Source organism: Aspergillus uvarum (genome assembly GCF_003184745.1).
Source record: "Aspergillus uvarum CBS 121591 unplaced genomic scaffold BO82scaffold_91, whole genome shotgun sequence".
Classification (NCBI taxonomy): Eukaryota; Fungi; Ascomycota; class Eurotiomycetes; order Eurotiales; family Aspergillaceae; genus Aspergillus; species Aspergillus uvarum.
The window spans coordinates 106234-131375 of NW_020291388.1; the positions used below are offsets into that span (position 1 = coordinate 106234).

The window sequence follows — 25142 nt, forward strand, 5'->3', positions numbered from 1 at the left end:
AGAGAGATGGCGAGAGCGGAGCGGAGGAAAAGACCGACAGACAATCTCTAATCTTATCGCGATTTGCACCTGCTTCTCTCCGCCTGAGCTTGCTTCCTCCACCTTATCCCATCCATCCATAACACCTACTCTTCCACCATCTCCTCACACCACCTCTTCCCTCTTACTTACTTCTTCTACGTTCTCTCCACCTCACACAACGCCACCCCCCATCAAAACGATAATTCAAAATGGCCGACATCCTAACCCAACTCCAAACCTGCCTCGACCAAGTCCGTCCCCATCCCATCCCCAACCAACCAATCCACCCCCCCCAAAACCCAGCTAACAACCCCCTTAAGCTAGCAACCCAATTCTACGCCACCCTAGGCTACCTAACAACCTACCACGACAACAGCCCGGCCACCGTGCCCCCGCAAACCCCCCACGCCGCGCCCGCGCTCGCCAAAATCCCCAAGACCTCCTCCGCGCCCCCGGTCCCCGCCAGCGCACCCCTCGCCGCCCAGCAGCAGAGCAACCAGACCCAACAAACACCAGCCGAGAACCCAGCACCGGTTCAACCAGGCGCACCGGAGGACACAACAGCTCCGGGGCAAGGGCAGGACCCCACGCTCCCACCGGCGCCCGACTCGCCCCGGACGTTCGCGGCGCGGCAGCGCGAGCTGGCGAGGGATTTGGTGATCAAGGAGCAGCAGATTGAGTATTTGATTAGTGTGTTGCCCGGGATTGGGTCGAGTGAGGCGGAGCAGGAGCTCCGCATAAAAGAATTGGAAAGAGAGTTGAGGCGGTGGGAGGGGGTGCGCGGGGAGAGGATGCAGGAACTCAAGGCGTTGAGGGGCCGGTTGGAGGGGGTGTTGGGGGCGATGGAGGTGGGGGTTCATGGGGAGCGTGCTTAGGTTCTTACTTGTAAGAACGACAGAGGGGGGGATGGGAGTGGGGATCGGTGATTCTCATGAGAAAAGGATTGGTTTATTAGCGGGTGCAGGCATGGATTGCGAATGATGAACTGATTATGACTGATTAGGCACTGGTAGATCTAGGTCCCATATCAAAAGCAAAGAAGTTCGTCCAGGCCCTTCTATATGTCTGTTTCCTTCGTCTTGTCGTGAATTGTCGGTGCTGTGTAGCCTCGTCTCTCTTTCTGTGTCTGTCTGTGTATATGGTGCTGTAAATCCGTCCTCCGTGATGCGCAGCCAGAATGAATTACCCCCGTGAAAAAAAAAAAAAAAAAACGCCAGTAAATGAAACCCCTTCCTTGAACCATCCAATCCAACCCACCGGGTATAGAACGAGAAAACAGCAGGAAACAAAAAGAAACCAACAAAAAGAAAATCACTTGAATAAACTCCGGTATTCGCGCATCCGCTGCTCCTGCACCTCCCGCTTGTCCAACTTGCCCCGGTTCATGCTCAGATCCGCCAACTGCTGCTTCTTCTTAGCCAGCTCAAAGATCTTCTCCTCGATGCTGTCCGCCATGATGAACTGCACCGTCGTCACCGGCCGCGTCTGGCCGATGCGGTGCACGCGGTCAACGGCCTGCGCCACCGCCGCCGGGTTGTACTGCGGCTCCATGATGTAGACCTTGGACGCAGACGTCAGATTCAGCCCCACGCCGCCGGCCCCGATCGTCGCCAGCAGCACGGTGATCGCGTCGTTGTGCTGGAACTCCTCGAGCGCCTTGTTGCGCGCCGCCAGCGTCATCGTCCCGTCCAGGCGCGTGAACCCCGTCAGCCCGTTGTCGCGCAGCGCGATCTCGATCAGGTCCAGGTGCGACGTCCACGCCGAGAACACCACGCTCTTGTACGGCCGCTGCTCCCCCTGACTCTGGCTCTCGTCCGCCGTGGCGAGCAGCTGCGCGACCAGCGCGTTGGTCTTGGTGTGCGGTCCTTCATACTCGCCCAGCTGCTTCACGTGCTTGCGGCTCTGTTTCGCCCGCGCCTGGTCCACCAGGTAGTCCTGGAGCCCGCCCACGGTGATGATGGAGTACGAGGCCGGGATCCAGCCGTCGCAGACCTGGCACCGGAGGTTCGGGGAGTGGCTCATCTGCGCTTGTTCGAACGCATGGGTCCACCCGGAGAAGCAGTCCGGGCAGAGCACGTCGAAGCAGGGAAGCACAATGGCCACGGCCGCTTGGCGGTCGACCGCCCCGTTGTCAACGCCGGGTTCCTCGAGCCGCTTGCCGCACGTGGCACAGGTGTCGGCCGAGGACTCCTGCATGAGCGTGAACATCTCGTAGGACTTCTTGTCGGTTGCGCCGCTGCTGTCGCCGCCCGCTCCTTCTTCCAGGTCAATCGCATCCTGCACGCTCAGTCCCTTGATCCGCTTGCGGTCGTCCGGGTCCAAAAGCTCCTTGCCGTGGGCGCTGACTTGGCGCAGGATCATCATGGCCTTCAGGATGTGGTGGTACATTCGCCCTTTCATCTTCGATTTCTCTTCGCCGGCAATCACCCGCATCATCACGTTCGACTCCCGCCGGAAGAACTCGTGGAGCTGGCGTTCCTTTTCGGTAAAGTTCAGCATGACGATCATATCCTGTCGCGGGGGTAGATCGATCTTGTCCTTGACTCGACGCAGAGTGAACGAATCCACAAGCACGCGCAAACTGGCTAGCACGGTCGCATCGCCGGTCTTGAAGCGACTCAGGATGTGCATGCCAAAGCGACCCCGGTCGTCGTATGGGTAAAGCCCGAGGAACTTCGTCACGGAGAGCAGATCCTCCAGGCGGTTTTGGATGGGTGTGCCGGTCACGGACCAGCGACGCTGCGAATTCAGCCTGAGGATGGCCTGAGTCTGGGCTGCGCTCTGTTCGCGAATGGTATGGGCTTCGTCCAGAACAATACGGAACATGTTCATCTTGGTCAACGGACTCACCCCCCGTTTCGCTCCTCTCCCCGATAATTCACTGAGAACGATGCTGTACGTCGTGATGACGAGATCATACTTGGACAGCTCTTCGACATCGTTGGTCCGAGACGAGCCATGGAAGACGTAGTATGAGACTGCGTCCTCTTCAAGATGCTCTTTGATCTGCGCCACCCAGTTGTTGACCGCGCTGAGGGGCGCCACCAGCAGCGTAGTCTTAGTGTTGCGGATGCCAGGGAGGCTTTTGACCAACGCGGGGTCTGGAACTTGCTTCACCCATTCGCTAGACCCTTCCAACGAAGTCACAACCAGCGAGAGAATACTCAACGTCTTGCCAAGACCCATCATATCTGCCAACAGTCCACCCAAGCTTTGCGGGGGCTCCTCGTCGAGCACCGTGCCACTGATGATCTCGCGGTATTTCCTCCTGCCGCCAGACCGGTAATCCCTTCGCCACAGCGAATTGTTGTCTGCTTCGTTGGGACCGAATCTGCGCGGCTTTTCCTTTTCAGTCATGAACCAGAGTGCCTGCTTCTGATGGCGAAGCAAAGGTGTGCGCAGCCCAGATGGAGGCTCCATTTCAGGCAAGTTGTCGTTGCTCTGGAGCTGGTCGAACATTTTCATCACTGCGTCGTTGACTTCTTCAGCGGTTCGCACCTCATAGTTGACCCCTACGCGACCCCTGGCGGCCACGGACGGCAAAAACGCAGCCTGAGCCCTCCGCATCTCAGCGTGTGGATTGAGTGTCGGCACACCCTGTTCCACCGCAACTGGGGACGTAAGCCACACATTATGCTGACCGAGGTGCTTGCCGACCAGCGTAGCATCTTTCCTGAGGCCGTAGAGATTGATAGACGCCCGGTAAGTCTCGGAACAGGGTACCCATGGCCATTCACCCTCCTTCCTCCGTCGAAAATCCAGCCGCGCAGTCAGGTCCACCTTCACAGCAGGCGAATCCAGTAACGGGGCGATAACGGCTGCTGTTCTGGCATTGATCACGCCGAAGATCTTCCCATTTGGATCAGAAACTTCAATACGGTTGTTCTCGCGCGTTTGTCGATGCACCCCGAGTTTCATTGACGGCCAGTCGTGCGTTGAGTCTCCGAAAAGAGAATGGGTCGAAGGCTTCGGGACCAACTGCGCTTGCACCGTCGCCCCCTCAATCTTTCCGTAGCATACCCTCTGTAGGCTGAGATCATTAGACCCAGTGACCTGTATCTCATCGTCGTCGGTGGCTGCAGCTGAGACATCTACCGCAGAGAGTTAGCCGGTGACACAGGGCTCCAACTTGAGTTTCAGACCCATACCTGTAGTCAAGTCCACGACATTCGTGGTGGACGAGGACGAGTCCGCCTGATCCCGCCCTTCCTTCATCCATCCACCGAGATCTGAGTTTCCAGTCCCGGAGAAGTTTGTATTTTGTCCCGCCTTCATTTCTTGATCCCTCTCTACCTTCACCCTCTTGATCGGCTGGCTCGCACGTCTCTCCACCCCATACATATTCTCGATGAGACTCCCGTGACGCGCATCGGGGCCGTCATCGTCGAGGTGCTCAGAGCTGCGTTTGATGCTCGTGCGATCGTCGCCTTCAAAGTCCGAGCTCGCACTCGCAAACTCCACATCGATCGTAGGCGCAGCCTGATTTCCCTGCGACGGAGCGCTCACCGCATCCCCCGCCAGCGAAGGGGTTCGCGTCCCGGATCGTGATGTCATATTCGAGTTCGGGAGGGAGTTCGTTCTCGAGGCGCCACCTCTCTGCTGGCGCCGGCGCGGGCTGTTGAGGAGCAGATGTGCGGCCGAGGCGGTACCCGCCGGCGCCACGGACGAGGCAGGACTGCGCTGCGAGGCGGGTGTGGAGGAAGAGTCCGGTTGGTTCGTCGAGGATCCTGGAAACGATGAGTCTTCCGTGTCTGGTCCAAGGGTGTTACTGTTAGGGGATGGGGAGGAGGGGCCATGCAACGTCGAAAAGGTGAGCGAAGACAGAGATCCTTCGTCATGCGGGGAATCAGCGACGTCGGGGGAGGAGGAGGAGGAGGAGGAGGAGGAGGAGGAGGGGTCCTGGTGAGAGGAGGATGATGATGATGCGGGCTCGACCTCGGGCTCCGGGGAGGCTTTACCATTCTTTTTCTGTAGTTGTTTTTTGTGCGCCCGTGGGTTCAACAACATGGCGGCGTCGGAGGAAGCCATGATTGTCAGATGGAGTCTCCTTCAGCTGCAGGCGGCGAGAGCGAGAAACGCGCGCGGGCTGGAGGAAGATCCTGGGGAGACGGATTCAAGATCGCAGACAGGGAAACGGTCGGAGAGGAAGTAGTGAAGGCATAAATCGTCCAGGATAGACCAGTGATCAAGATAGGCAGCAGTTCTCGAGTAAGGATGGTTTGTCGCTAGTGGTCAGGCTGAGCATACACTCCGGAGGGTGGGAGTCCGTCCGTGGCGGCGAAACGAGGGACAAGTGAGGCAGGGTTACAGCGTCAATCTATTACTGTCGCATTAAGCCGCTAAGACCTAAAGCCCACAGGTAGAAGAGAAGAGGAGTAAGACAGCGTGGTAGAGATGTGAGAGGTGGAGATTTGGAGGGTTGGACGCTCGATGGTGACGACGGGGAGACGATGCCAAGAAGTTAGCGATAGATAAGATTGCGGGCGAGTCACGAGTCATGTACTGTACGGACCGTCTGTCTACTATGGCTTTTGATGGCCGGTGTTCACAAAAACATGATCCGAGGAGAAAGATTCCTCCACACGCGCAGCCTTCGATCTGCTGCTTTCGTCCTCTTCTCGGATCCAGTCTCTGCGCCTTGGACTCCCAATCCCTCATCCTCCGTTTGCCATTCATCTCATTATCCGACTCCAGATCCTCAAGTCTTTCTTTCATTGTGAATACGCCCACTCGTCGATCTTGAAAACAAGGCAAAAAGTATTAATTCTATTCTTGATTCCTTTTGTCTTGCAGCTATTTATAACTATATGTACTCAAAGCAAATATTATGTACCGTGCGTAAGTCTGGATAAAGATTAGGTCTCCCACAATATCCCACGTGAAGATCAACTTCCATTGTCTATGACACTAACCCATCAGATGAAGTTTTCCAACAAAAGCCATACCTTGCAAATCGAAAAGAAACTCCTCATGCCAGATTATCATAATACACGCTAAATGGGGAGACGAAGAAGAGAAAAAGCGATGAGGAGAGGACGTGTAAGGATCCGTGTTTAGCACCAGGTAAACACGGGATTCTTACTTTTGACGGCCTCGAGCCGCTCGACAATCACTTTACGTTGGTTGCCTTCCATCCCCTCCGCGGCTGCATATCCGAGATCTCCTTCGAGATCGTCGCTGCTCCAGAGCAGGTGCGCTTGGCCGCGATTACTGGAGACGGAGCTGTGTTTCTGGTGTCGGTGGCTTGGCCGAGGAGGGAGCGTGGCCCAACTGCGTTCCAAGTCCCTACCATGAGAAAGCTCGTCAATACTGTCGCGGCCATACCTGTCGTCCATAGTGACTGGGCTACCCGAAAGTGCCCGGCCACGGCCGGACGCGGAGCCGCGGCCTCTGGACAGTTCAAACCGGTTGGGGTTTGGCAATTCGTTCGGAGGGGAACCGAGTCCGAGTAAATCGACCTCGGGACCTGTACCCAAGGACATCGAGGCACCAATATCCATTTCCTCGTTATCGGGATCATACGTGCTATGTTTGTCGTAATTTTCGTAGCTCTTCACTTTGCGTCTCTGAGCCTCCGTGGAGGGGCCGCGGAGGGGGATAGCAACCGGCACATCCACAAGATCATCCCAGACACAGACGCGCGTTCTTCTCGTCAATTCAAGTGGGCCATGGTCGGAATGCTTCAGTGTCTCCACCACATTCCATGCCTGGCCTTTCATGACTGCAATCTGTCTCGCAAACATGCTCTCCTTGAAATCATCATCCTGCGAGAACACACGGCGCAAAGCCATCTGTGTGCCGCTCCACCAGGCAGTGGAGGTTAGAAGCGGTAGGAAATGGTCACGAGTCTTCTGCGAAAAGGGTTGACCGATTAAAGATACGGGCAGAAACAACCAGCCGAATGGAAAACTCCGCCACTGAGAGATATTAGCACGAGCCATGCAGATTTCAACGTTTCGTCATTCAACTTACCGCATCGGGATGTTTCCATGGCCACGAAAGACTGTTATCGATGGCACCAATTTGGATGGTTGCATAAGGTTCGGTTGCGTTCAAGGGAGTCCCTGTGCGACTCACGGCAAGCATGGACTCGTGTCTCCGGTAGGGGTGAGGCGCAGTTGTCGCTCCGTCAGAATTGACTGCTACCGGGCGCGCAGGGGGCAGGTCATCGTCGTCATTTTCTTGCCGCTGCTGCTGCGCGCCGTTGGGTTTCGGCGGATCAGCGACAATGGAGACTTCCTCAGTCTTCCAATCGATCTTAATCATCCAATTGTCTAGACCTCGGTCCGTGTTGCGCATGATGTAGTCCAGAATCACGAGCTTCTCCAGCTCTTCCCTGAACGACTGCTTCAGGCTTTCCGTCCAGTAAAACCGCCGCTCTCTGCTTTCCTCACGCGGTGATGGGGTTTGCGTCTGACCGTCGTGGTACGCTTCTTCGTCTTCATCGTCCGAGTGTATTCCAGAAGGGCGACATGCTTCATTCCATGGACGCTTCTTTCGCTTGGGAGCATCTTCTGCTCTAAATCCAGTATTGGCTTGATCGGGCCAAGGATGGTCGCGCAGAAAGAGATTTGCATCCTTGTAGCCTTTGAGGAAAACCTGGAAACTACCGGCCTTGGGCGGGAGGGACTTCTTACCCATCCAAGCTTTTCTGCGATCCCAAAAGTCGTAGAAGAAGGACTTCGAGGACAGCCAGACAATATCGGTATAAGGAACGAGATTGGTTTGCAGTCGAGAGTCGAGAACATATGCTGCCGCTTCGGAGACATAGGACAGGTTGGGAATGAGACAAGCTCGGCCGAAGAAGCATGGGAACAGGTTGCGGTGAATCCATTTGGTCCATTTCGGGTTGCGAGATGCATACGGTTCTTCATCCTTGGGCTTGAAGACTCCCACCACCTTACCTTCGCTGTTCCGCGCGAAATAACTACCCGAACTGCCCTGGGAGATCATTCGGGGGTGGACCCCCATCTCGATGGCGATCCGGACACTCTCCACCACCTCTTCGAACTCTTCGCGAGCTCTCCGCGCAGCACCTTCGACCTCGTCTGACTCGAGAACCTCCGCGGTGACAGGTCGGACCCCATCAGGCGCCTGGAAGACTGAGTGATAGATCTCTAGCTTCTCCTCCTCGAGTGTCTTTCCTTTGACTCGATTGATTTTGAATTTCGAAGCGAATTCTTCGGCCCAGCGCTCAAGGCGCGCATTGATGGCTTTGATGTCCACCCCGGAGTTCCTCCGTCCCCGTCGGTGATACTGTCCACTCAGCCTCCGTCGCGGTTCGGGGGGCGAGGCCAGGCCGGTTCGTGCGGAGATCGGTGCATATCGTGGTGCGGATTGGGAGATGGTGTGGGAGTCGTGTTGTAGGTCATCATCGTCTGAGTATTCGTATGGATCGTGGGCTCGGTCTTCTTCTTCCTGCGCCAAGCGGGCATACCCCGAAGTTGCGGGTCGATTCTTGGGCATGGTGGCAGAGCGACTGGGTTAGGACTGCAAGGGCCGGGAGGCAACCAACATTCAGTTCATATGAAAGGGAGCACGAAGGGACGGAATTGAGGAATGGGGCATAAAATGAACGAAGAGAAAGGGGAGAAATTGATACGATGAGTGTAGCAGAAAGAAGACTCAAGGCATCACTGGCGACCGACAGCAACAGAAACGCAAATGAAACTCGGCGGGTGGAAATGGGTGGAGGGTAGAAGGTGGAGGTTAAGTTAGTTGAGTAGAGTAGGACTGGACAGGCTAGGTGGAGGAGAGCGGGCGAGGGACTGCACTGCACTGGACCTTCACGCTGTCATCTTCTGCTGTTCCGATGTTACGGCTGTGGCTGGCCTTACCTGTTTTATCTGGCAGAACTGTATCGATACCATCTCCGGTGCTTCAGCGCTGTCTTTTAATTGGATCTTGGGCCGCTCAGGGTCCTGTGCCGCCACATGTCTGACGATACGATACGACACCGCCACGGCAGCTCCTCCGAAAGCGCGGGCTCCACCTAAGCTTTATGAACATCGACAAAACCCCTGAATTGATGAGCAGAAGAGACGAGGGCCTAGAAGTCCTGGGCAATCATGAAATTACAATTGCTGCGAGCCATATATGTGCGATCCATGTGGTGAAGCAGAGACTCTCAATTACTGCTGTACTAGGTAAAGTCGGGACAGAACCAGTCTTGGACTCTGTCACTCTTACTCAGCAGAAATATAGTTAACTTAAGTTACTCTATACAAATACGTACTCCGTAATAGCCACAGCTCCATTGATCCATTGATCGATGGCTGTCTCGGCGAGCAAACGGTTGGTCATCGTGGCCGATTAGTTGTTCGACCCCGTGCGGCAAACCGGTTTCACTCGAGCCCCAATTCCAAGAAGCGATCGATCTTAGGGTACTCGGTACATAACCCCTAAAAGCTTCCTTTCCGACCCAAGGACCAAAGGACCAAAGGACCAGATGGAACCAAATGGACATCAAAGGGGCATGCAGGGGCACGGCAACAACATTGCCAGGACTCATTCCGGGTCTAGTACCGAGTAACTTGGTTAATCGATTATCGTGTGTACTGTAGATAAGAAAGACATGGGGAAAACAATGTCGGATGAGAACAAATTAATTGTTCGACAGGTAGTGAGTGTACTGTGTACTTCTCTCATTTAGTACGGGACATGTATATTTAAGTATATAGTTAACTTCACTTCGATGACGGCATCACCTACCAGCCAAAGCAAGAAAAGAAAAACAACGAGCAGACATAAGAAACTGGTCCGTAATAACTCATGGGTCCAGCCCCAGCCGCCGCCGTAAAAGGGCATGGAACAATCGATAAGTTCCCTATCCCTAATAGTAGCCTCTCCGGCCCAGCCTGCGCGCGATAAGTTAATCAATCAATCTCGTTCCACCCCCGACCACCCCGTCACGCTTCCTCCAATCTCACCTTCACGACTACTCCTCCTCATCCATTCGTCTTCGCGTTTTCCCCGGATGACCACTTTGCAAGCCTCTCAGGCAATCCAATTGATGGTCTCTTCAACGTCTTATTCTCTGCCCCGTCATTCATTTCACTTGTTCTTCGGGTCGAGTCTCATCGTTCAGTCTCACGGACAGCCTCGCTGAGATCTTTCGCTCCTTATCCGTTCTATCTGCCTTGTCCTTTGCCATTCCAACTGGGTTGCGATACAACCCAGAACACGCGGGAAGGATAGATTCTCAAATCGTTCCTTGAACGCTTGCATTTGGCTCGTGGGAAATCGCAGGAAGACATTCCAGATCGATCCTCCCTTTTTTTCCGTGGCTGGTCCTCTTCCCGAGCAGCGCGAACCTTCCCTCCTCCATACAACAACCCTTGGAGTCCTCGACGCGAAACGGCTATATTGATTCTCAATTCGGTCAATCGAGGCCGGATTTATAGCCAATCCTCAACGACATCCTCCACGGTGGCTTCACTCCTGTTCCGGGCGTCGCCCATCGACCCAGCCCTCCGACCTCCGTCGCCGTCCAATCCCCAGTCCCACGAACCCGCTTACAATCCAGGCTCGTCCTCCGGGGAGAGTCAATTGGATTCGCGTCAATCCACAACAGATACTGTGACTGGAGCCTCATCCGCATCCTCGCAGTACTCGGGAGCCATTCCGGAACTCAGCTCGCTGGACAAATTTACCCATAGTCCCGGCAGTAGCAGCAGTAACGGTAGCGCGTTCCCAAGCTCGCTCGGTCCCTCTTTGCCTGGGCTGTCGGCTCTGGCATCGGTCGCATCGGCGCCCACCTCCAATCTGCGGTATGTATTCTTGCAGCCTTTCCTCGCCAGGTAGAGTTTATGAAGATATCGGGTTGTGGGACAAGTCCTTGGTGGCTGTTTGATAACTACGGGTGGAAGCCATCGACTTGATCGCGTGGTAAGCACGGTCTTTACTGACGAATCTTACGTGTTTAGAGCGTCGAGTAGCAATGCCAATCACGGAATGGCCAATATGACCTACGCGACATCATCCCCAGCGGCCACCACTGGTGGACAAGGCAATAACCCTGTAAGTAATAAGATGGAAAGACGGAGTCTGGGGGCTTATCGCGACGAGGGGGGGGAGGGAAGTCCTTATCTACGCACTACTACTCGAGTAGTGCTGAGGAATTTTTTCCCCTTTTGACCTTTTGAGCCGGAATCCCCTCGTTTCTTTTTCGCACCCAATCTTTGGTGTTATCAGCAGCCGCTGGGGTCTTGGCGCCGCACCACCAATGCCTTATCGCTCCAACCCATCAAATCTCTCCCGATCTTATCAACCCAGCGCTCTTCCTCACTCCATCCACTATCAGCGCCGTCTCCTCATCTTCCCCATCCTCTGCCTTCCTCTACCGCCCCGTTTGCTGCTGAAAAGACCATGGCGACCACATTGGCTGATCAAAAACGTCCTCAATTACAGCCCGTGTGCCAGAATTGCGGCACCTCCACTACCCCCCTCTGGCGCCGTGACGAACTCGGCTCCGTGCTCTGCAACGCCTGTGGTCTATTCTTGAAACTACATGGGAGGCCTCGTCCGATAAGCCTCAAGACCGATGTGATCAAAAGTCGCAACCGCGTCAAGACCGCCGGTCAGGGTACCAAGCGCAAGGTGAGTCCTCGACTCGAAAATTTTTCTTATCCGTCACGTCTCTTCCCAGGACCCGGTTGCTAACCCTTCATGTCTATCTTTCTCCACAGTCGGGCGGTACTATCGATACCAATGGCCTCTCTGCCTCCCGATCCGAAGCAGGGACTCCGCCTCTGGGATCGCATGGCAATCGTCGCGCGTCGCGCAAGACGTCTCCTGGCCACTCCGACCGATCCAACTCGCCGGTGCCGCGCACGGAAACGCCTGGTCTCCCTCAGGTGCAACAACAACACCCCCAATCGCTGCACAACTCCAACATTGCACCGCAACACATGTTTGACAGTGTGACCATTGGGGACCATGGCATGAATCCGCCCAATTCAATGCCTTCGGTGCAGTTGCGCCAGCCTTCCCCGACCTCGACCTCCGCGGCGGGCGACCGTCACCCCGAGTCTCCCCAGACTTATGAAGGTCTCTTGGCGGCGAACACATCCCTGAAGACGCGCGTGAGCGAATTGGAGTTCATCAACGAACTCTTCCGCGGTCGCGTCGCGGAGCTTGAGCGAAGCGATGCGACGGCTCGCCGGTCCGAAATGATCGTTCGCGACTCGGAAGTCCGGCTGCGACGGTCTCTGGAAGAGGCCCAGCGACGCGAGGACGATCTTAAACAGCGGGTTGCCGACCTTGAGCGGCAGCTCGCTGACAAAATCACTCCCAACCACATCACGAACAGCGACAGTCCGGGTGAACCGCTAGCCAAGAGAATGCGATTGTCAGACGTGGTCGAGCAACCAGCTGAGTCTCCGACTAAATCGCCCAAGAGCGTCTAACCCAGGAAGGAAGGCTCAGTATGTTGGACGGAAGCGTCCGCGTTGTCGATCCCAACGCGTATTCGCGCGTTGCTGAGATCTCTGATCTGATCTTCCTTGGTCTTTTTGATACCCTTTACGAGTCTTGTCATTGGCTGGTTGTATATCGGATTAACTAATTGTACCCTTCTCCTTGGATCGAATCTTTTATATTTATTCTCTTTCTACCACACCCCACACACAGTCTCTCTCTTTCTGCTTTATTCTTAATTCCGATATGGGACGGGGAAAGATCGGTTGGTCGGCAATCATCAGCACATTGCACGCGGTATGGAATCTGCAAGGCAAACCCCAAAACCGGACAAGCAAGAGAAACGTTTGCCACGATACAAAAAAAGGAGAATGGATTGACCCTGTAAAATGACCCGGGCAATCTCTCTCGATGTTCAGTACTTCGATGTTTATCTTATATTCCCTGCAATCCCAATGTGCTTTTCCCATTCGACCTTATGACATGTTAATCATACGACTGTTTACTATTGAGACAGTCTAGTTGGAGTGTCTCCGCGTATACAGTCCTTCCTCGACACTAGTAATCAAGATACTTTTCTGCCGCCAGGACGTACACTCTCTGTTTGCACACTGGACGGGCACCAGCAGCTCCGGTCATTCTCACCTCCGGTTCAATGGTCACGCATCTTATACTGTACGAGCCTGATCATCTACGTCCGTTGCACGGTCCGAGAAGCATATGGCTCGTATCCCTACCAATCAGTAAAGACCCGTTTTCGTCATACCTTCTACCGTCCAGAGGTATACACGCTGATATCATGCAGTCTTGGCCTCGATATCCTCATCTAACCAGGACGATATCGTATGGAATGCGACGATCAAGAAACAGGATTGTGCTTCGGCTGCAGAGGCCTTCCGTGGGTTCTGTGTGTCAATGAAATGTACCGATGGTGTCTTTTCTTGAATGTGATATAAGGGTCATGTCTGTCCCCCGAACCCTATATCCCCATGGCTTGTCCTTGTCTCTCCTTTTTACTTCCTGATTATCAAATAGGGGACAGCGACCTGAACAACATGGGACTCGGCATGATAGGAACAATCCTGCTCGACCTCTCCCTCGTCGGACTCGTCTACGCCGCCGCGCTCATCTTCTACCGGCTCTCTCTCAGCCCATTGGCACGCTTCCCCGGCCCGCGTCTCGCAGCAGCCACCGGGCTCTACGAAATGTACTATCAACTCATCAAGGGCGGCATCTTCACCTGGCAGATCAATCGCCTGCACGACCAATACGGGCCGATCATCCGCATCAAGCCGGACGAGCTGCACATCCGGGACCCAGACTACTACGCGACGCTGTACTCGGGCCCGGGCACGCACCGCAACAAGGAGGCCGGCTTCAGCTTCATCGCCTTTCCGCAGTCCATTTTTTCCACCGAGGACCATGCGCTGCACCGCGACCGCCGCCGGGTGCTGGGCCAGTTCTTCAAGAAGAACGCGATCCGGCGGCTCGAGCCGGCGATCCGCGCCAACATCGCGCTGCTGGAGCAGCACTTCGCCTCGCTGGTCGACACGCAGGGGTGTCTGGAGCTGCACACGGCGTTCCAGTGCTTCACCTCGGACACGCTCTCGCAGTACTGCTTCGGCCGCCAGCAGGGGTTCCACTACCTCGAGCAGCCGGAGCTGTCCACCACCTGGAAGCTGCGCATCAACTGGATGTTCGAGTTCTGTCGCGTGAACCGCCATCTGCCGTTCTTGGTCGTGTTGGCGCGGCGCTGGCCCGCCATGGCGCAGCGGTTCTGTCCGCCGTTTGCGTATATCCTGGGCATGGAGCAGGTGAGTCTTTTCGGAGCGGAGCAAGAGCACCGGTCATTAACCAAGAGGTCCAAACGCCAGGACGTGAGAAGCTTCGTGCGCCACGCAATCCACCAACACCAAACATCCCCCTCAAAAACCGACACCACCACCACCACCACCACCACCACCCCCCGAGACCCAACCCCACCAATCTACCTGAGCATCCTCGCCGACCCCTCCGTGCCCCCCAGCGAAAAGGACTCGCCCCGTCTCGAAGACGACGCCATCTTCCTCATGATGGCCGGCACGGACGCCCCCTCCCAAGCCCTGGCCATCACCATGTTCCACATCCTGCACAACCCAGAAGTTCACCAACGACTCAAAGCCGAGCTCCTCGCCAACATCCCAGACATGCGCTGCATACCTGCACTGGAAACCCTGGAACAACTTCCCTTCCTTGTAACCCCCTCCCCTTCCTTCCGCCAGGTCTCATCCACCCTCCCTGCAACAACAAAACTAACACAAAAGTTTCCAGAGCGCAACCATAAAAGAAGGACTCCGCCTCTCCTCCATCGTCACGACGCGCCTGCCGCGCATCGCCCCGCACGAGACGCTGCGCTATCAGCACTGGGAGATCCCGGCTGGTGTACGCCCCCCCCCCTTCCCCTCAATCTCATAATTCCCCCTTCCCTTCAGAAACCCAGCCCCACAAAATGAGAAACACCCACCCCTCCCCATGCTAAGAACTGTGGGAAAACAAGACACCAGTAAGCATGTCCACCTACTTCATCCTCCGCGACCCGACCATCTTCCCGGACCCGACTTCCTTCCGCCCGGAGCGGTGGCTGCTCGCGCCGGACGACGCGCTGCGGCTCCAGCGGTACCTGGTGCCCGCGTCCAAGGGCACGTTGGGGTGTTTGGGGCAGAAGTCCGTTTTTCCCTCCCTTCCCCCTTCCAGTCCCGTTATCGTGTAGCACTAACATGCAGAATGCGATGGGGTGTGGTGTGTGCAGCATGAACTCCGCCTGGACGCACCTCGTCCTGGCCACGCTGTTCCGGCGCTACGACCTCGCGCTCCACGACACCACCGCGGCGAACGTGGAGATGACCCGCGATAATTTTATCGGGCAGACGGCGCCGGGGGCGAATAATGTGCAGGTTAGGGTTTTGGGGGTGGTCAATTGATTTTGTGTCCCAAGGGGGAGGGAGTTAAGGGTAAGGTAGCTAGTTTGTTGAGCTGGGTTGGGTTTGGCTGTAGCTTTCTGGTCAGTAAGTATGGTGATGGGGATGTGTTGGAGTGCTTGAGGGTGAGTCTGGTGGGTTGTTTTCTGTCGGTTGATGGGGAGGGGAATGAGATGTTGTGTTTTGATTTGGTTTAGTTGGTCCACAGATACTTGCAAGGTCATGGGATAGGTTTAGTAGTCTATAACGCAAATCATTCGAAAGAGATCTAGTCTAGATTGAACAAATCTATAGTCAACACCACATCATAACGGTTCAACGAACCTTCTCAATAACCATACTATACTATGGACTTCTCGTATAGAAATGCCCCTTGGGTATTATATACGCGAAAAGTGAAGAAATGACCGCTCATGAAGGGGAACCTTTGGGCTGGGTGATTAGCCTCGTCCCAAGGCTAGCTGACACGGTGGGTGGTACTTGTGATACCGCAAACGCATCACTAAGCCAGTCGATCATGCTCGAGCTTCTTCCGCATCGCGCCGTGGATGCGCTTCTCGCGCAGGATCGTCCACAGACACACCACCAGTCCGGCCAGGCCGGAGAAGAACGTAGTGTAGTAAGCAGCCTGGTAGCAGGCCAGCCCATCCGGGCATTCCCGGTCGCCGTCCGGGCCAACCACGGAGTGATGGTCGTAGGTGTGCCCGTAGAGCAGGTTGAACACGTTGCCGCTGAGCACGGGGGCCATGGTCATGACGCCCCAGTTCTGCGAGAGGCCGTTGATGCCAAAGTTGTGCGCGACCAGGGAGGGGAACACGCCGAAGAGGAACCCGTAGGCGATGCCCGTGAAGCCCGACACGATGGCCAGTTGGTGGGGGTTCGAGATCGACGACCCAGCGAGCTGGGTGATGGTGAAAACGAGAGCGGACATGAACAGGCACCAGAAGCGGGACATGTTCAACTTCTTGACCAGAAGATCGGAGCCGATCCCTGCAGGTTACACAAAGGCGTTGAGCGGATGAGCCAAGGCAGGGCGTGGGGTGTCAGCACTTACCACTCAAGAGACGACCGGTGAAGTTGCCAAAAGACAAGATCGAGACATGCATGACCTGTCGCTGCTGGATGAACTTCGAGCTTGCGCTGTCATCGTAGTATTTCCAAAGTGCCTTGGCCTGCGCAGGTTAGCATCCCACCGTACCGGACGAAAAGGAAGGTCTTACGCTGTTTCCGATGTTACTGGTATGCGGTTAGTCTTCATGCACAGTCAACGGGGTCATCATGGTACTAACTTGATTGTCATCAGGCCAATGCCAGACAGCAGCGCCATAGTCAGGAAGAGCTGCCAGAACTCGACCCTCGAAAGCATCGCCAAGCCCCTGACGTCTGGATGAGGTGAGTCGGGGGCAACATCAGACATGGCATCCTCTTCAAGCTCCTCCCCTTCATGCTCAGGCAGGGATTCGTGGGACGTTCTGAATGGGACTTTGGGTACCAGGGAAGAGGTCTCGTTAACATCGGGGTTGTGGCTGAGGGCAGTAGGGTTCGACGCGTTCGATTGCGACCTGGTATGGACCGGGGGCTGGGAGTCCGAGACAGTATATTTTTGCGTACCTGCTTCATCAGAATTGTCATGGCCGGGTCGCAGCTCGTTGGACCTCGCTTTGCGCAGCCGACGTGATTCCACTCCGGGCGATCGGTCTCGGCCGAGAGATATGTACGCGTCTACGGGTGGGAGGATTCGAAGAAACGGGATCGAGATCAGGTTCAGAATACAAGTCCCCAGCGCCAACAGGAGGAGAAAGCGACCAGTGTCATCCTTGAAGAGAACGCTCGATATCGTCGACCAGAAGAAGGCGCTTAAGCCGAAGGCCGCCAACGGAAACGCAGTCGCCGTTCCACGGTGATCGGGGAAATTCGACGCCGCTGCAATCGTGGTGTCTTAGCACATGGCCGACACGGCACAGCCAACATGAACTCACAAGTCTTGATAGATGCTGAGAATGCGGAGGCACTGCCGAAGCCGGTCAAGAAACTGAAGAAAGCCAAGAAAATGGTGCTGAGAGAGCCTGGCCCGCCCTCATGTGCTGCGCTCATTGACTGGAATTAGCAGGGGATCTTCTGCACCACAGGGAACACCAGCGCCTACCCAGATAGATGGGATAATAGCCCAAGCCGAGGCTGATGGCTCCCAGGAAGGTCGTCAGACGGGGGCCCCGAGCATCAGTCAACAGTCCCAAGGGGATGCCTGACGCATACATGCCCAGATTTCCCGCAGCACCCTGGAATTTGTGAATCTCACGATTGACATAGTTGGAAGAGCAGCAGGCAGCTTGCTTACAATGAAGTTGCTTTTCGTTGCGGAGATTTTCATCTGTTCCGCGAACTGAGGCGCCCATGCGGAGTATGCATACTGGGTCTGATTAGAACTCGCGCGCACGATTTATCCGATGGTGGATGGATACCTACATTCGTCCCACAGGCGAGCGCAACCACAGTTGCTGCTATCACGGAGATGAATCGCTTCGTTTGATGCGATGAGGGCGCCATTTTGCAGTCTTTGGGTGCCGTTTGCGCCAGGAAAGCCAGGTAGCGGGCTTCACATGCAAAGAAAAGGTGGGGAAGGAGGTCGCAAGAAAGCGAGTTGTCTATTTGTAGCCTCGACTCGGAGTGTTCCACGGATGGTGCAGGAGAGAAACGTTATCACGTCACGATAACCGCACAGAAGGCCGAACGCAAGGAGACGGACGGGACTAGTTGTAGTTTGGTGGTACTCAGATAGGTCACCTAGGACTCGAGGAGTATATGACAGCGCCAATCGAGGTAAACGAATGTAGACGGTGTAATCAACTGAAAAAAGGAAAGAAGAAAAGCTGATCAACGAGTGGAAGCGCGTAGAGAGAAGATAAGATACGCAAGTAATGAGCGACAGCAAAGGGAGGGGAGGATTTTCCTTCGCTCCAAGTGTCTTGTTTCGAATCTTTCCCTTCCCCTCGGGGGGGACTCGTAATCGGGTGGATTGGAAGATCGCGCCGTCCTCGGCCTCGACTCCGCACTTACGCTGCACTGGCAGTGGCGCTGGCAGTTCGGACTTGTTGTCAGGGCCAGTCGCTTATCGCCGATAAGCCCCAAAAAGGGGGCCTGACCGTTCGCAGGCAGTTTCTCCGATGCCGGCGGTGAGTCTCACATGACGAAGGCGGCGGCGACAACAACCAACCGCTAACATTAACTTACTTGCTGCCTGCCTTGCTTGGTCTGCAGTCCCTGCCACAAACTACTTACACTTCTTGTTCACCACTTGCAGTACTGCTACTGTGTAGCGCTATTGATATCAAATCAGTCCTCGAGCAGACAGACATAGAGGCATTGAAGGTCCATCATGGGTGCCCTTCTGTCTCTGCCTTTGCTGGCAATTCCGAGTGCCAGCACGGTACGTAATCCCATCCTCATCGCCCGTCTCCCCACTAATCGCGACACAGCTCATCACCCTTGCGACTTCCTGCTGCGGCGCCGCGACCTGTTCTGCAGTATGTAGCGCATGTGGCAAGTTTCAGAACAGGTGAGACCTATGGCGTATGCTTATCGTAGAACGCGAATCGAAGACTGACACCGCGCAGCATGGCGACGAGAATTGCCTACGCTTTCATCCTCCTCTTCAACTCAATCGTATCCTGGATCATGCTCACGCCATGGGCGCTCAAGAAACTTCAGCATATGACCTTGGACTACATGGAAATCCGGTGTGATGGCAAGGAATGTCACGGCTGGGTAGCGGTGCATCGCATCAACTTCGGTCTTGGCCTGTTTCATTTGATCCTCGCCCTCGCCCTGCTCGGGGTGAGATCCTCCAAGGATGGCCGTGCCGTCCTGCAGAATGGGTTCTGGGGTCCGAAGATCATCCTGTGGCTCGCTCTCGTGGTCACGTCATTCTTCATCCCGGAATCGTTTTTCTTCGTCTATGGCCACTACATCGCCTTCTTCTGCGCCATGCTTTTCCTGCTCCTCGGGCTGATCCTCCTTGTGGACCTGGCCCACTCTTGGGCCGAAATCTGCCTGCAGAAGATCGAGGACCAGAACTCCCGGACTTGGCGCGGTCTGCTCATTGGCTCGACCGTGGGCATGTACCTGGCATCGCTCGTCATGACGATCCTGATGTATGTCTTCTTCGCCCACAGCGGATGCTCCATGAACCAGGCTGCGATTACGGTAAGCGACTTGCACTGTGCTCACCTTATGGTCTTGTTCCTCTTGCTGACGTCGCACTCCAGATCAACCTCGTCATCTTCCTGATCATCTCGATCATCTCGGTGCAGCCCATTGTGCAGGAGTCCAACCCCCGCGCGGGACTGGCCCAGGCCGCGATGGTGACGGTCTACTGCACGTATCTGACCATGTCAGCTGTGTCCATGGAACCGGATGACCGGCACTGCAACCCGTTGATTCGGGCGCGGGGCACCCGCACCGCTAGCATTGTGCTGGGCGCGATCGTCACGATGGCCACGATCGCATACACCACAACGCGGGCGGCCACTCAGGGGATCGCGCTGGGGTCCAAGGGCGGGCATAGCTATTCGCAGCTGCAGTCTGATGACAACGAGCATGGCCTCGTGACCCAGCAGCCCAGCAGCCGGCGGGAGATGCGGGCCGAGGTGCTCCGTGCGGCGGTGGCCAGCGGCAGCCTGCCCGCCAGCGCCCTCGACGAGAGCGACGACGAGTCCGATGAGTACGACACCAAGGACGACGAGAAGGGCTCGACGCAGTACAACTACTCCCTGTTCCACATCATCTTCTTCCTGGCGACCACCTGGGTGGCCACGCTGCTCACGCAGAACCTGGACCCCGAGGCGGCCGACGACTTTGCGCCTGTGGGCCGGACCTACTGGGCCAGCTGGGTGAAGATCATCAGCGCCTGGGTGTGTTACGCGATCTACCTGTGGACTTTGATTGCCCCGGTGGTTCTGCCCGACCGCTTCGATACCTATTAGGGATGTATTCAGGGGGGTGTAATGTAGTATAGCCGCGTATTCTTTGGCGTTGAGCGTTGCTTAGCGATTTTGTCGTTTCGTTCGTTCTGAGCTTGTTGTATATATTTCTGGCACGAGTATGCATGATTTCACCAGTGGGTCGTATCTTATCTTGCTCAGTAAATTTGCCTTAATACGTAGGTCCGCGTAGTTGATGCAGACAGTGTACTGCATGCAGTATAGATAGCGGGGGAGCCGCGGGCTGATTAGTTATCGGGGCCGCGTAAAGTGGGTGACCGTGACCGCCGGACGCGCAACCACCGCGTGGAGAGCACTGTGCTGTCCCCAGAATCCAAAACAGTACAGTCATGGCATGAACATGGCGACCATCAAGGCCATCGAGGCCCGCTCAGTGCGTTTCCCCTTTCCCCGTTCCTAACAATCTCACCAGTTCTCTAACCACTACCCACCACCAAAAATATAGGTCCACCAAATCCAATCCGGCCAAGTCATCACCGACCTCTGCTCCGTCGCGAAGGAGCTGGTCGAAAACAGCCTCGATGCCGGCGCCACCTCCATCGGTGCGGCCCCTCCTGTAATTCCGTGGACTTAGACACGTTAGACGCTGCAGCAAGGTACTGACCAAGTGATTTCTGGCAAAGAGGTGCGCTTCAAAAACCACGGGCTCGATCTCATCGAAGTCCAAGATAACGGCGGCGGGATCGCGCCGGAGAACTATGAGAGTCTGGGTGGGCCTTCCCCCAACCCAACCCTGTTGACTTGCATTACGATACTGCGATATGATATGGAACTGGATGGAATTGCTAAAGCTGACGCTGGCGCAGCGCTCAAACACCACACCTCCAAACTATCGACCTTTACCGACCTGAACACGCTGCACACCTTCGGCTTCCGCGGCGAGGCGCTCTCCTCGCTGTGCGCGCTGTCCACCTTCCACGTCGTGACGGCCCAGGCGCACCAGGCCCCCAAGGCGACGCGGCTGGACTTCGAGCCGTCCGGCCGGCTCCACAGAACGCAGCTCGTGGCGGGACAGAAGGGCACGACCGCGGCGGTCGCAAATATCTTCCGGGGCCTGCCGGTGCGGCGGCGCGAGCTGGAGAAGAACCTCAAGCGCGAGTACGGGAAGGTCGTGAGCCTGCTGCATGCGTACGCGTGCATCAGCACGGGGGTGCGATTCAGCGTGCGCAATACCACGACCACCAAGAGTGGTGGAGGTGGGCGGAATGTGGTGGTGTTCAGCACGAATGGGAATGCCACGACCAAGGCCAACCTGGCGAACGTGTACGGGGCGAAGACGCTGGCGGCGTTGATTCCGCTGGAGCTGCAGCTGGAGTTCGCGGGCGGCATCACGGTGCGCGGCCATGTCTCCCGGCCCGTCGTCGGGGAGGGGCGCCAGACGCCCGATCGCCAGATGTTCTTTGTGAATTCACGGCCCTGTGCGCTGCCGCAGATCGCGAAGGCGTTTAATGAGGTCTATCGCTCGTTTAATGTCGCGCAGTCGCCGTTTGTGTTTGCCGATTTGGGAATGGATACAGCGGCGTATGATGTTAATGTGTCGCCGGATAAGCGGACGATCTTGCTGCATGATGCGGGTCTGTTGATTGAAGAGTTGAAGAGGGCGCTGGTGGAGTTGTTTGAGAGGGCCGAGCAGACGGTGCCGCAGGCGCAGGTGGTGGCCGCGGGGCGGCAGTCGCGGTTGCAGAGTCTGGGCTCTGGTCGGGCGGGCGCGGGTGATGCTGAGAAGGGTGGGGAGGAGGATGAGATGGAGGAGGAGGATGATGGGAACAAGCCACAAGTCAAGCTACAGGGAGCAGCGCACGCCAATGCCCAGGATCGGATGAAGAGCTTCTTGAGTGGACTTGGGGCTGGAGGAACCCGTGCTGAAGAGCCCGCTGACGATGCCTCGAACGAAACACAAGAAGCTGTGTCTGCGGAACCAGAACCTCAGCCTGACTTGTTGGAGGAAGAGGCAGAAGAAGACAACGAGCTCTTTGTGCGGCAGAGCGGCACGCCACCAGTTTCTGGCGAGATGGCTCATTCGCAGGACGAAGTGCCTGGCGGCTCAACACAGGACGCCCAGGCCGCCGCTCCGTTAAGTCCTCCAATTCCCTCGACGCAAGACTCGGAGATCCCGGAAGAAACGCCGAGTATCGTGCAGAATGCCTTCGATCGCATGCGGCCCAGGCGCATGCCGGCCGAGATCGCCACGATCACCATTGGTAACCGGACCGTCACCACTGTGATAGGAAGTGGTGTCCCGAAGAAGAGATTCAGTGATTCCACTGGGTCAAGCGCCTCTACCAGGAAGAGGCGGATACACACGCCGTCCCGGCCGAGTATTTTTGGCAAACATATGCGCGACTTCGCCGCCCCGGGGTCTCAGCTGGCGCAGGACGAGATTGAGGGGGATGATGAGATTGAGGATGAGTACTCCGACGAAGTCGAAGAGCAAGATGAGGTGGAAGAAGATGCTGAGGTAGACGAGATGGAGGAAGATGATGCAGAGCAGATGGAAGAGACCGGCTCTGAAGCTTCTGCGCACTCCGACCATGAAAGTGAACACCCTGACGCCGCTGCAGATGAGGCAACCGATGAGAACGAAACTCTCACACAACCCGCGCAAGAACATATGACCGAGGAAGAGAAGAAGCAACACGAAGAGGCCGAAGTGCAGCGGTTGATTCAACAGGCGGAGGACAGGGCCGCCCTCCCGCACAACAGCGAAAAGCGCGCTATCAAAATGAACAAGGGCGCCGCTCACCGCGACTCCACGGTCCAGCTCGTGACCACCGTCGACGGCTCCCTACGCAAGATCCAAACCCGACTCAGCCAACTCCAGACCTGCCTTCGTCGCGCGGAAGCCGACACTACACAGAACCCAGCCGAGGTGGCGGGAACCCAGGCAACCGCGGAAGAGCGACTGTCGCTGACGGTCAGCAAGGACGATTTCGCGCGGATGCGGATCATCGGACAGTTCAACCTGGGGTTCATTCTGGCGACTCGACCCGGCGCCGGCGCCCACAAGGACGAGCTGTTCATCATCGACCAGCACGCCTCGGATGAGAAGTACAATTTCGAGCGGCTGCAGGCGGAGACGGTGGTGCAGAACCAGCGGCTGGTGCGGTCCAAGCAACTGGACCTGACGGCGGTCGAGGAGGAGGTGGTGATCGAGAACCAGGCGGCGCTGGAGAAGAACGGGTTCGTGGTGGAGGTGGACGACAGCGGGGACGAGCCGATCGGCCGCCGCTGCCGGCTGGTGTCGCTGCCGCTGAGCAAGGAGGTGGTCTTCGGGGAGCGCGACCTGGAGGAGCTGATCGTGCTGCTGTCAGAGATGCCCGCGACGAGCGGGAGGGAGGAAGTGCCCCGCCCGACCAAGGTGCGGAAGATGTTCGCCATGCGGGCGTGTCGGTCGAGCATCATGATTGGGAAGAACCTGACGACGAGGCAGATGCAGCGGGTGGTGCGCAACATGGGCACAATCGACAAGCCGTGGAACTGTCCGCATGGGCGGCCTACGATGCGACATCTGATGAGTTTGGGGGAGTGGGATGAATGGGATGAATGGGGGGCGGGGGAGTTTGAGGGGCGAGATCGGTTGGATATTTGGCGGGAGTACTTTGATGAGGAAATGGAGGAGGAGGATTGACTTGGACAGAGGTCCATGCCTTCGGATTGACATCGGTATACCGCTCAGGATCCACCATGTATATACGTTGGTCACTCAAAACAACTTTCTATCGCACATATCCACACATCCACCACCAACCTCTACTCCTCAAACCCAATCGAATGCGCAATCTCCCGCATCTGCTCCAGATTCTGCTGTAAGGTCTCCACCTTGGCCTGAAACCGTCGATAACAGTCCTCGCCCAACGGCACGCGCAACAGCCCATCTTTGCCCCGGCCCAACCCCGTCCCATCCACCACCTCGACAATCCGCTGCGCCGCCTTGCCCGGATCGGACCCCCCCGTTGCTTCTCCCGTCCGATTCCCCCTAAACTTGGTGAGGATCGTCTCCACCGGCGTCCCCGCATACTCCGGATTCAAGCCCGCGGCAGGCTCCACAAACGCCGCCCAGAACCCGGTCCGCAGCGTGCCGGGCTCGACCAGCAGCACGCGGATCCCAAAGGGGGCGAGTTCCTTGGCCAGGCTCTCGGACATGCCTGCCCCACGCATTAGCCCAAGCCCAACTGAGACCTCTCAAGCCCCCATCCCCGAGGGGAAAGGGGAAAGGGGAAAGGGGAAAGGGGAAAGGGATACTCTACTCACCTTCCATCGCGAATTTACTGCCCGCATAAACCGCACACGTCGGCAACCCATCCACGCCGGCACTGCTCGAGATATTGACGACGGTGCCGGATCGTCGTTCCCGCATGCCCGGCAGCACCGCCTGCAGCACGCGGATCGCCCCGAACACGTTCGTGTCGAATTGCGCGTGCACTTCCGAGAGTGTCATGTCCTCGATGCTGCCTAGCAGGGAGTAGCCGGCGTTGTTGATGAGGACGTCGACGGGGGCGTGTGCGGCGAGGGCGGTGACGAGGGTGGACGTGGTGTCCGGGGAGGTGATGTCCAAGGGGAGCCAGGTTAAGTTGGGGTGGGCTGTGAGCGTAGGGTTGGCGATGGAGGCTTGGGCGGGATTGCGGGCTGTTGCGAGCACGGTGTGTCCTGCGCGTAGGGCGGAGTGGGCGAGGGCCGCGCCGAGGCCGCTGGATGCGCCGGTTATTAGGTAGGTTGGCATTTTGGGGGGTTTTAGGGGGATCTTGGG

General features: G+C 56.6%; 7 protein-coding genes across 7 annotated transcripts; 4 read left to right on the plus strand and 3 right to left on the minus strand.

Annotated features, from left to right (window-relative positions):
• Nucleotides 1-109: 109 nt before the first annotated feature.
• BO82DRAFT_347609 (uncharacterized protein) lies at nucleotides 110-896 on the plus strand (the record flags this gene model as incomplete). Its single annotated transcript, XM_025633796.1, has 2 exons — nucleotides 110-272; nucleotides 342-896. The coding sequence occupies exons 1-2, from the start codon at nucleotides 231-233 to the stop codon at nucleotides 894-896; spliced, it is 597 nt and encodes a 198-aa protein (XP_025486430.1). The 5' UTR covers nucleotides 110-230.
• Nucleotides 897-1214: 318 nt separating this feature from the next.
• BO82DRAFT_322366 (uncharacterized protein) lies at nucleotides 1215-8729 on the minus strand. Its single transcript, XM_025632765.1, has 4 exons — nucleotides 6994-8729; nucleotides 6093-6938; nucleotides 4170-4962; nucleotides 1215-4112 (listed from the first exon to the last, which is right to left on the minus strand). Exons 1-4 carry the CDS (start codon nucleotides 8485-8487, stop codon nucleotides 1333-1335), a joined length of 5913 nt encoding a protein of 1970 aa, XP_025486431.1. The 5' UTR covers nucleotides 8488-8729; the 3' UTR covers nucleotides 1215-1332.
• A 2544-nt stretch (nucleotides 8730-11273) lies between these two features.
• Nucleotides 11274-12524, plus strand: BO82DRAFT_215026 (putative GATA transcription factor (AreB)). The gene is made up of 2 exons (XM_025630732.1): nucleotides 11274-11619; nucleotides 11709-12524. The coding sequence occupies exons 1-2, from the start codon at nucleotides 11389-11391 to the stop codon at nucleotides 12426-12428; spliced, it is 951 nt and encodes a 316-aa protein (XP_025486432.1). The 5' UTR covers nucleotides 11274-11388; the 3' UTR covers nucleotides 12429-12524.
• Nucleotides 12525-13406: 882 nt separating this feature from the next.
• BO82DRAFT_322374 (cytochrome P450) lies at nucleotides 13407-15383 on the plus strand (the record flags this gene model as incomplete). Its single annotated transcript, XM_025632766.1, has 5 exons — nucleotides 13407-14224; nucleotides 14324-14672; nucleotides 14749-14859; nucleotides 14975-15141; nucleotides 15227-15383. Coding segments are annotated over exons 1-5 (1581 nt in total), but the record flags the coding sequence as incomplete, so codon positions are not given.
• Nucleotides 15384-15601: 218 nt separating this feature from the next.
• On the minus strand, nucleotides 15602-18389 carry BO82DRAFT_359353 (putative MFS transporter). The gene is made up of 8 exons (XM_025636555.1): nucleotides 17862-18389; nucleotides 17734-17805; nucleotides 17542-17674; nucleotides 17375-17479; nucleotides 16685-17318; nucleotides 16616-16631; nucleotides 16450-16567; nucleotides 15602-16385 (listed from the first exon to the last, which is right to left on the minus strand). The coding sequence occupies exons 1-8, from the start codon at nucleotides 17940-17942 to the stop codon at nucleotides 15898-15900; spliced, it is 1647 nt and encodes a 548-aa protein (XP_025486434.1). The 5' UTR covers nucleotides 17943-18389; the 3' UTR covers nucleotides 15602-15897.
• Nucleotides 18390-18636: 247 nt separating this feature from the next.
• BO82DRAFT_387487 (Serinc-domain-containing protein) lies at nucleotides 18637-24023 on the plus strand (the record flags this gene model as incomplete). Its single annotated transcript, XM_025638315.1, has 7 exons — nucleotides 18637-18822; nucleotides 18872-18951; nucleotides 19010-19598; nucleotides 19661-20305; nucleotides 20841-20937; nucleotides 21019-21105; nucleotides 21202-24023. The coding sequence occupies exons 1-7, from the start codon at nucleotides 18772-18774 to the stop codon at nucleotides 24021-24023; spliced, it is 4371 nt and encodes a 1456-aa protein (XP_025486435.1). The 5' UTR covers nucleotides 18637-18771.
• Nucleotides 24024-24041: 18 nt separating this feature from the next.
• BO82DRAFT_359357 (SDR family oxidoreductase) lies at nucleotides 24042-25137 on the minus strand. The gene is made up of 2 exons (XM_025636556.1): nucleotides 24647-25137; nucleotides 24042-24540 (listed from the first exon to the last, which is right to left on the minus strand). Exons 1-2 carry the CDS (start codon nucleotides 25113-25115, stop codon nucleotides 24146-24148), a joined length of 864 nt encoding a protein of 287 aa, XP_025486436.1. The 5' UTR covers nucleotides 25116-25137; the 3' UTR covers nucleotides 24042-24145.
• Nucleotides 25138-25142: the final 5 nt, after the last annotated feature.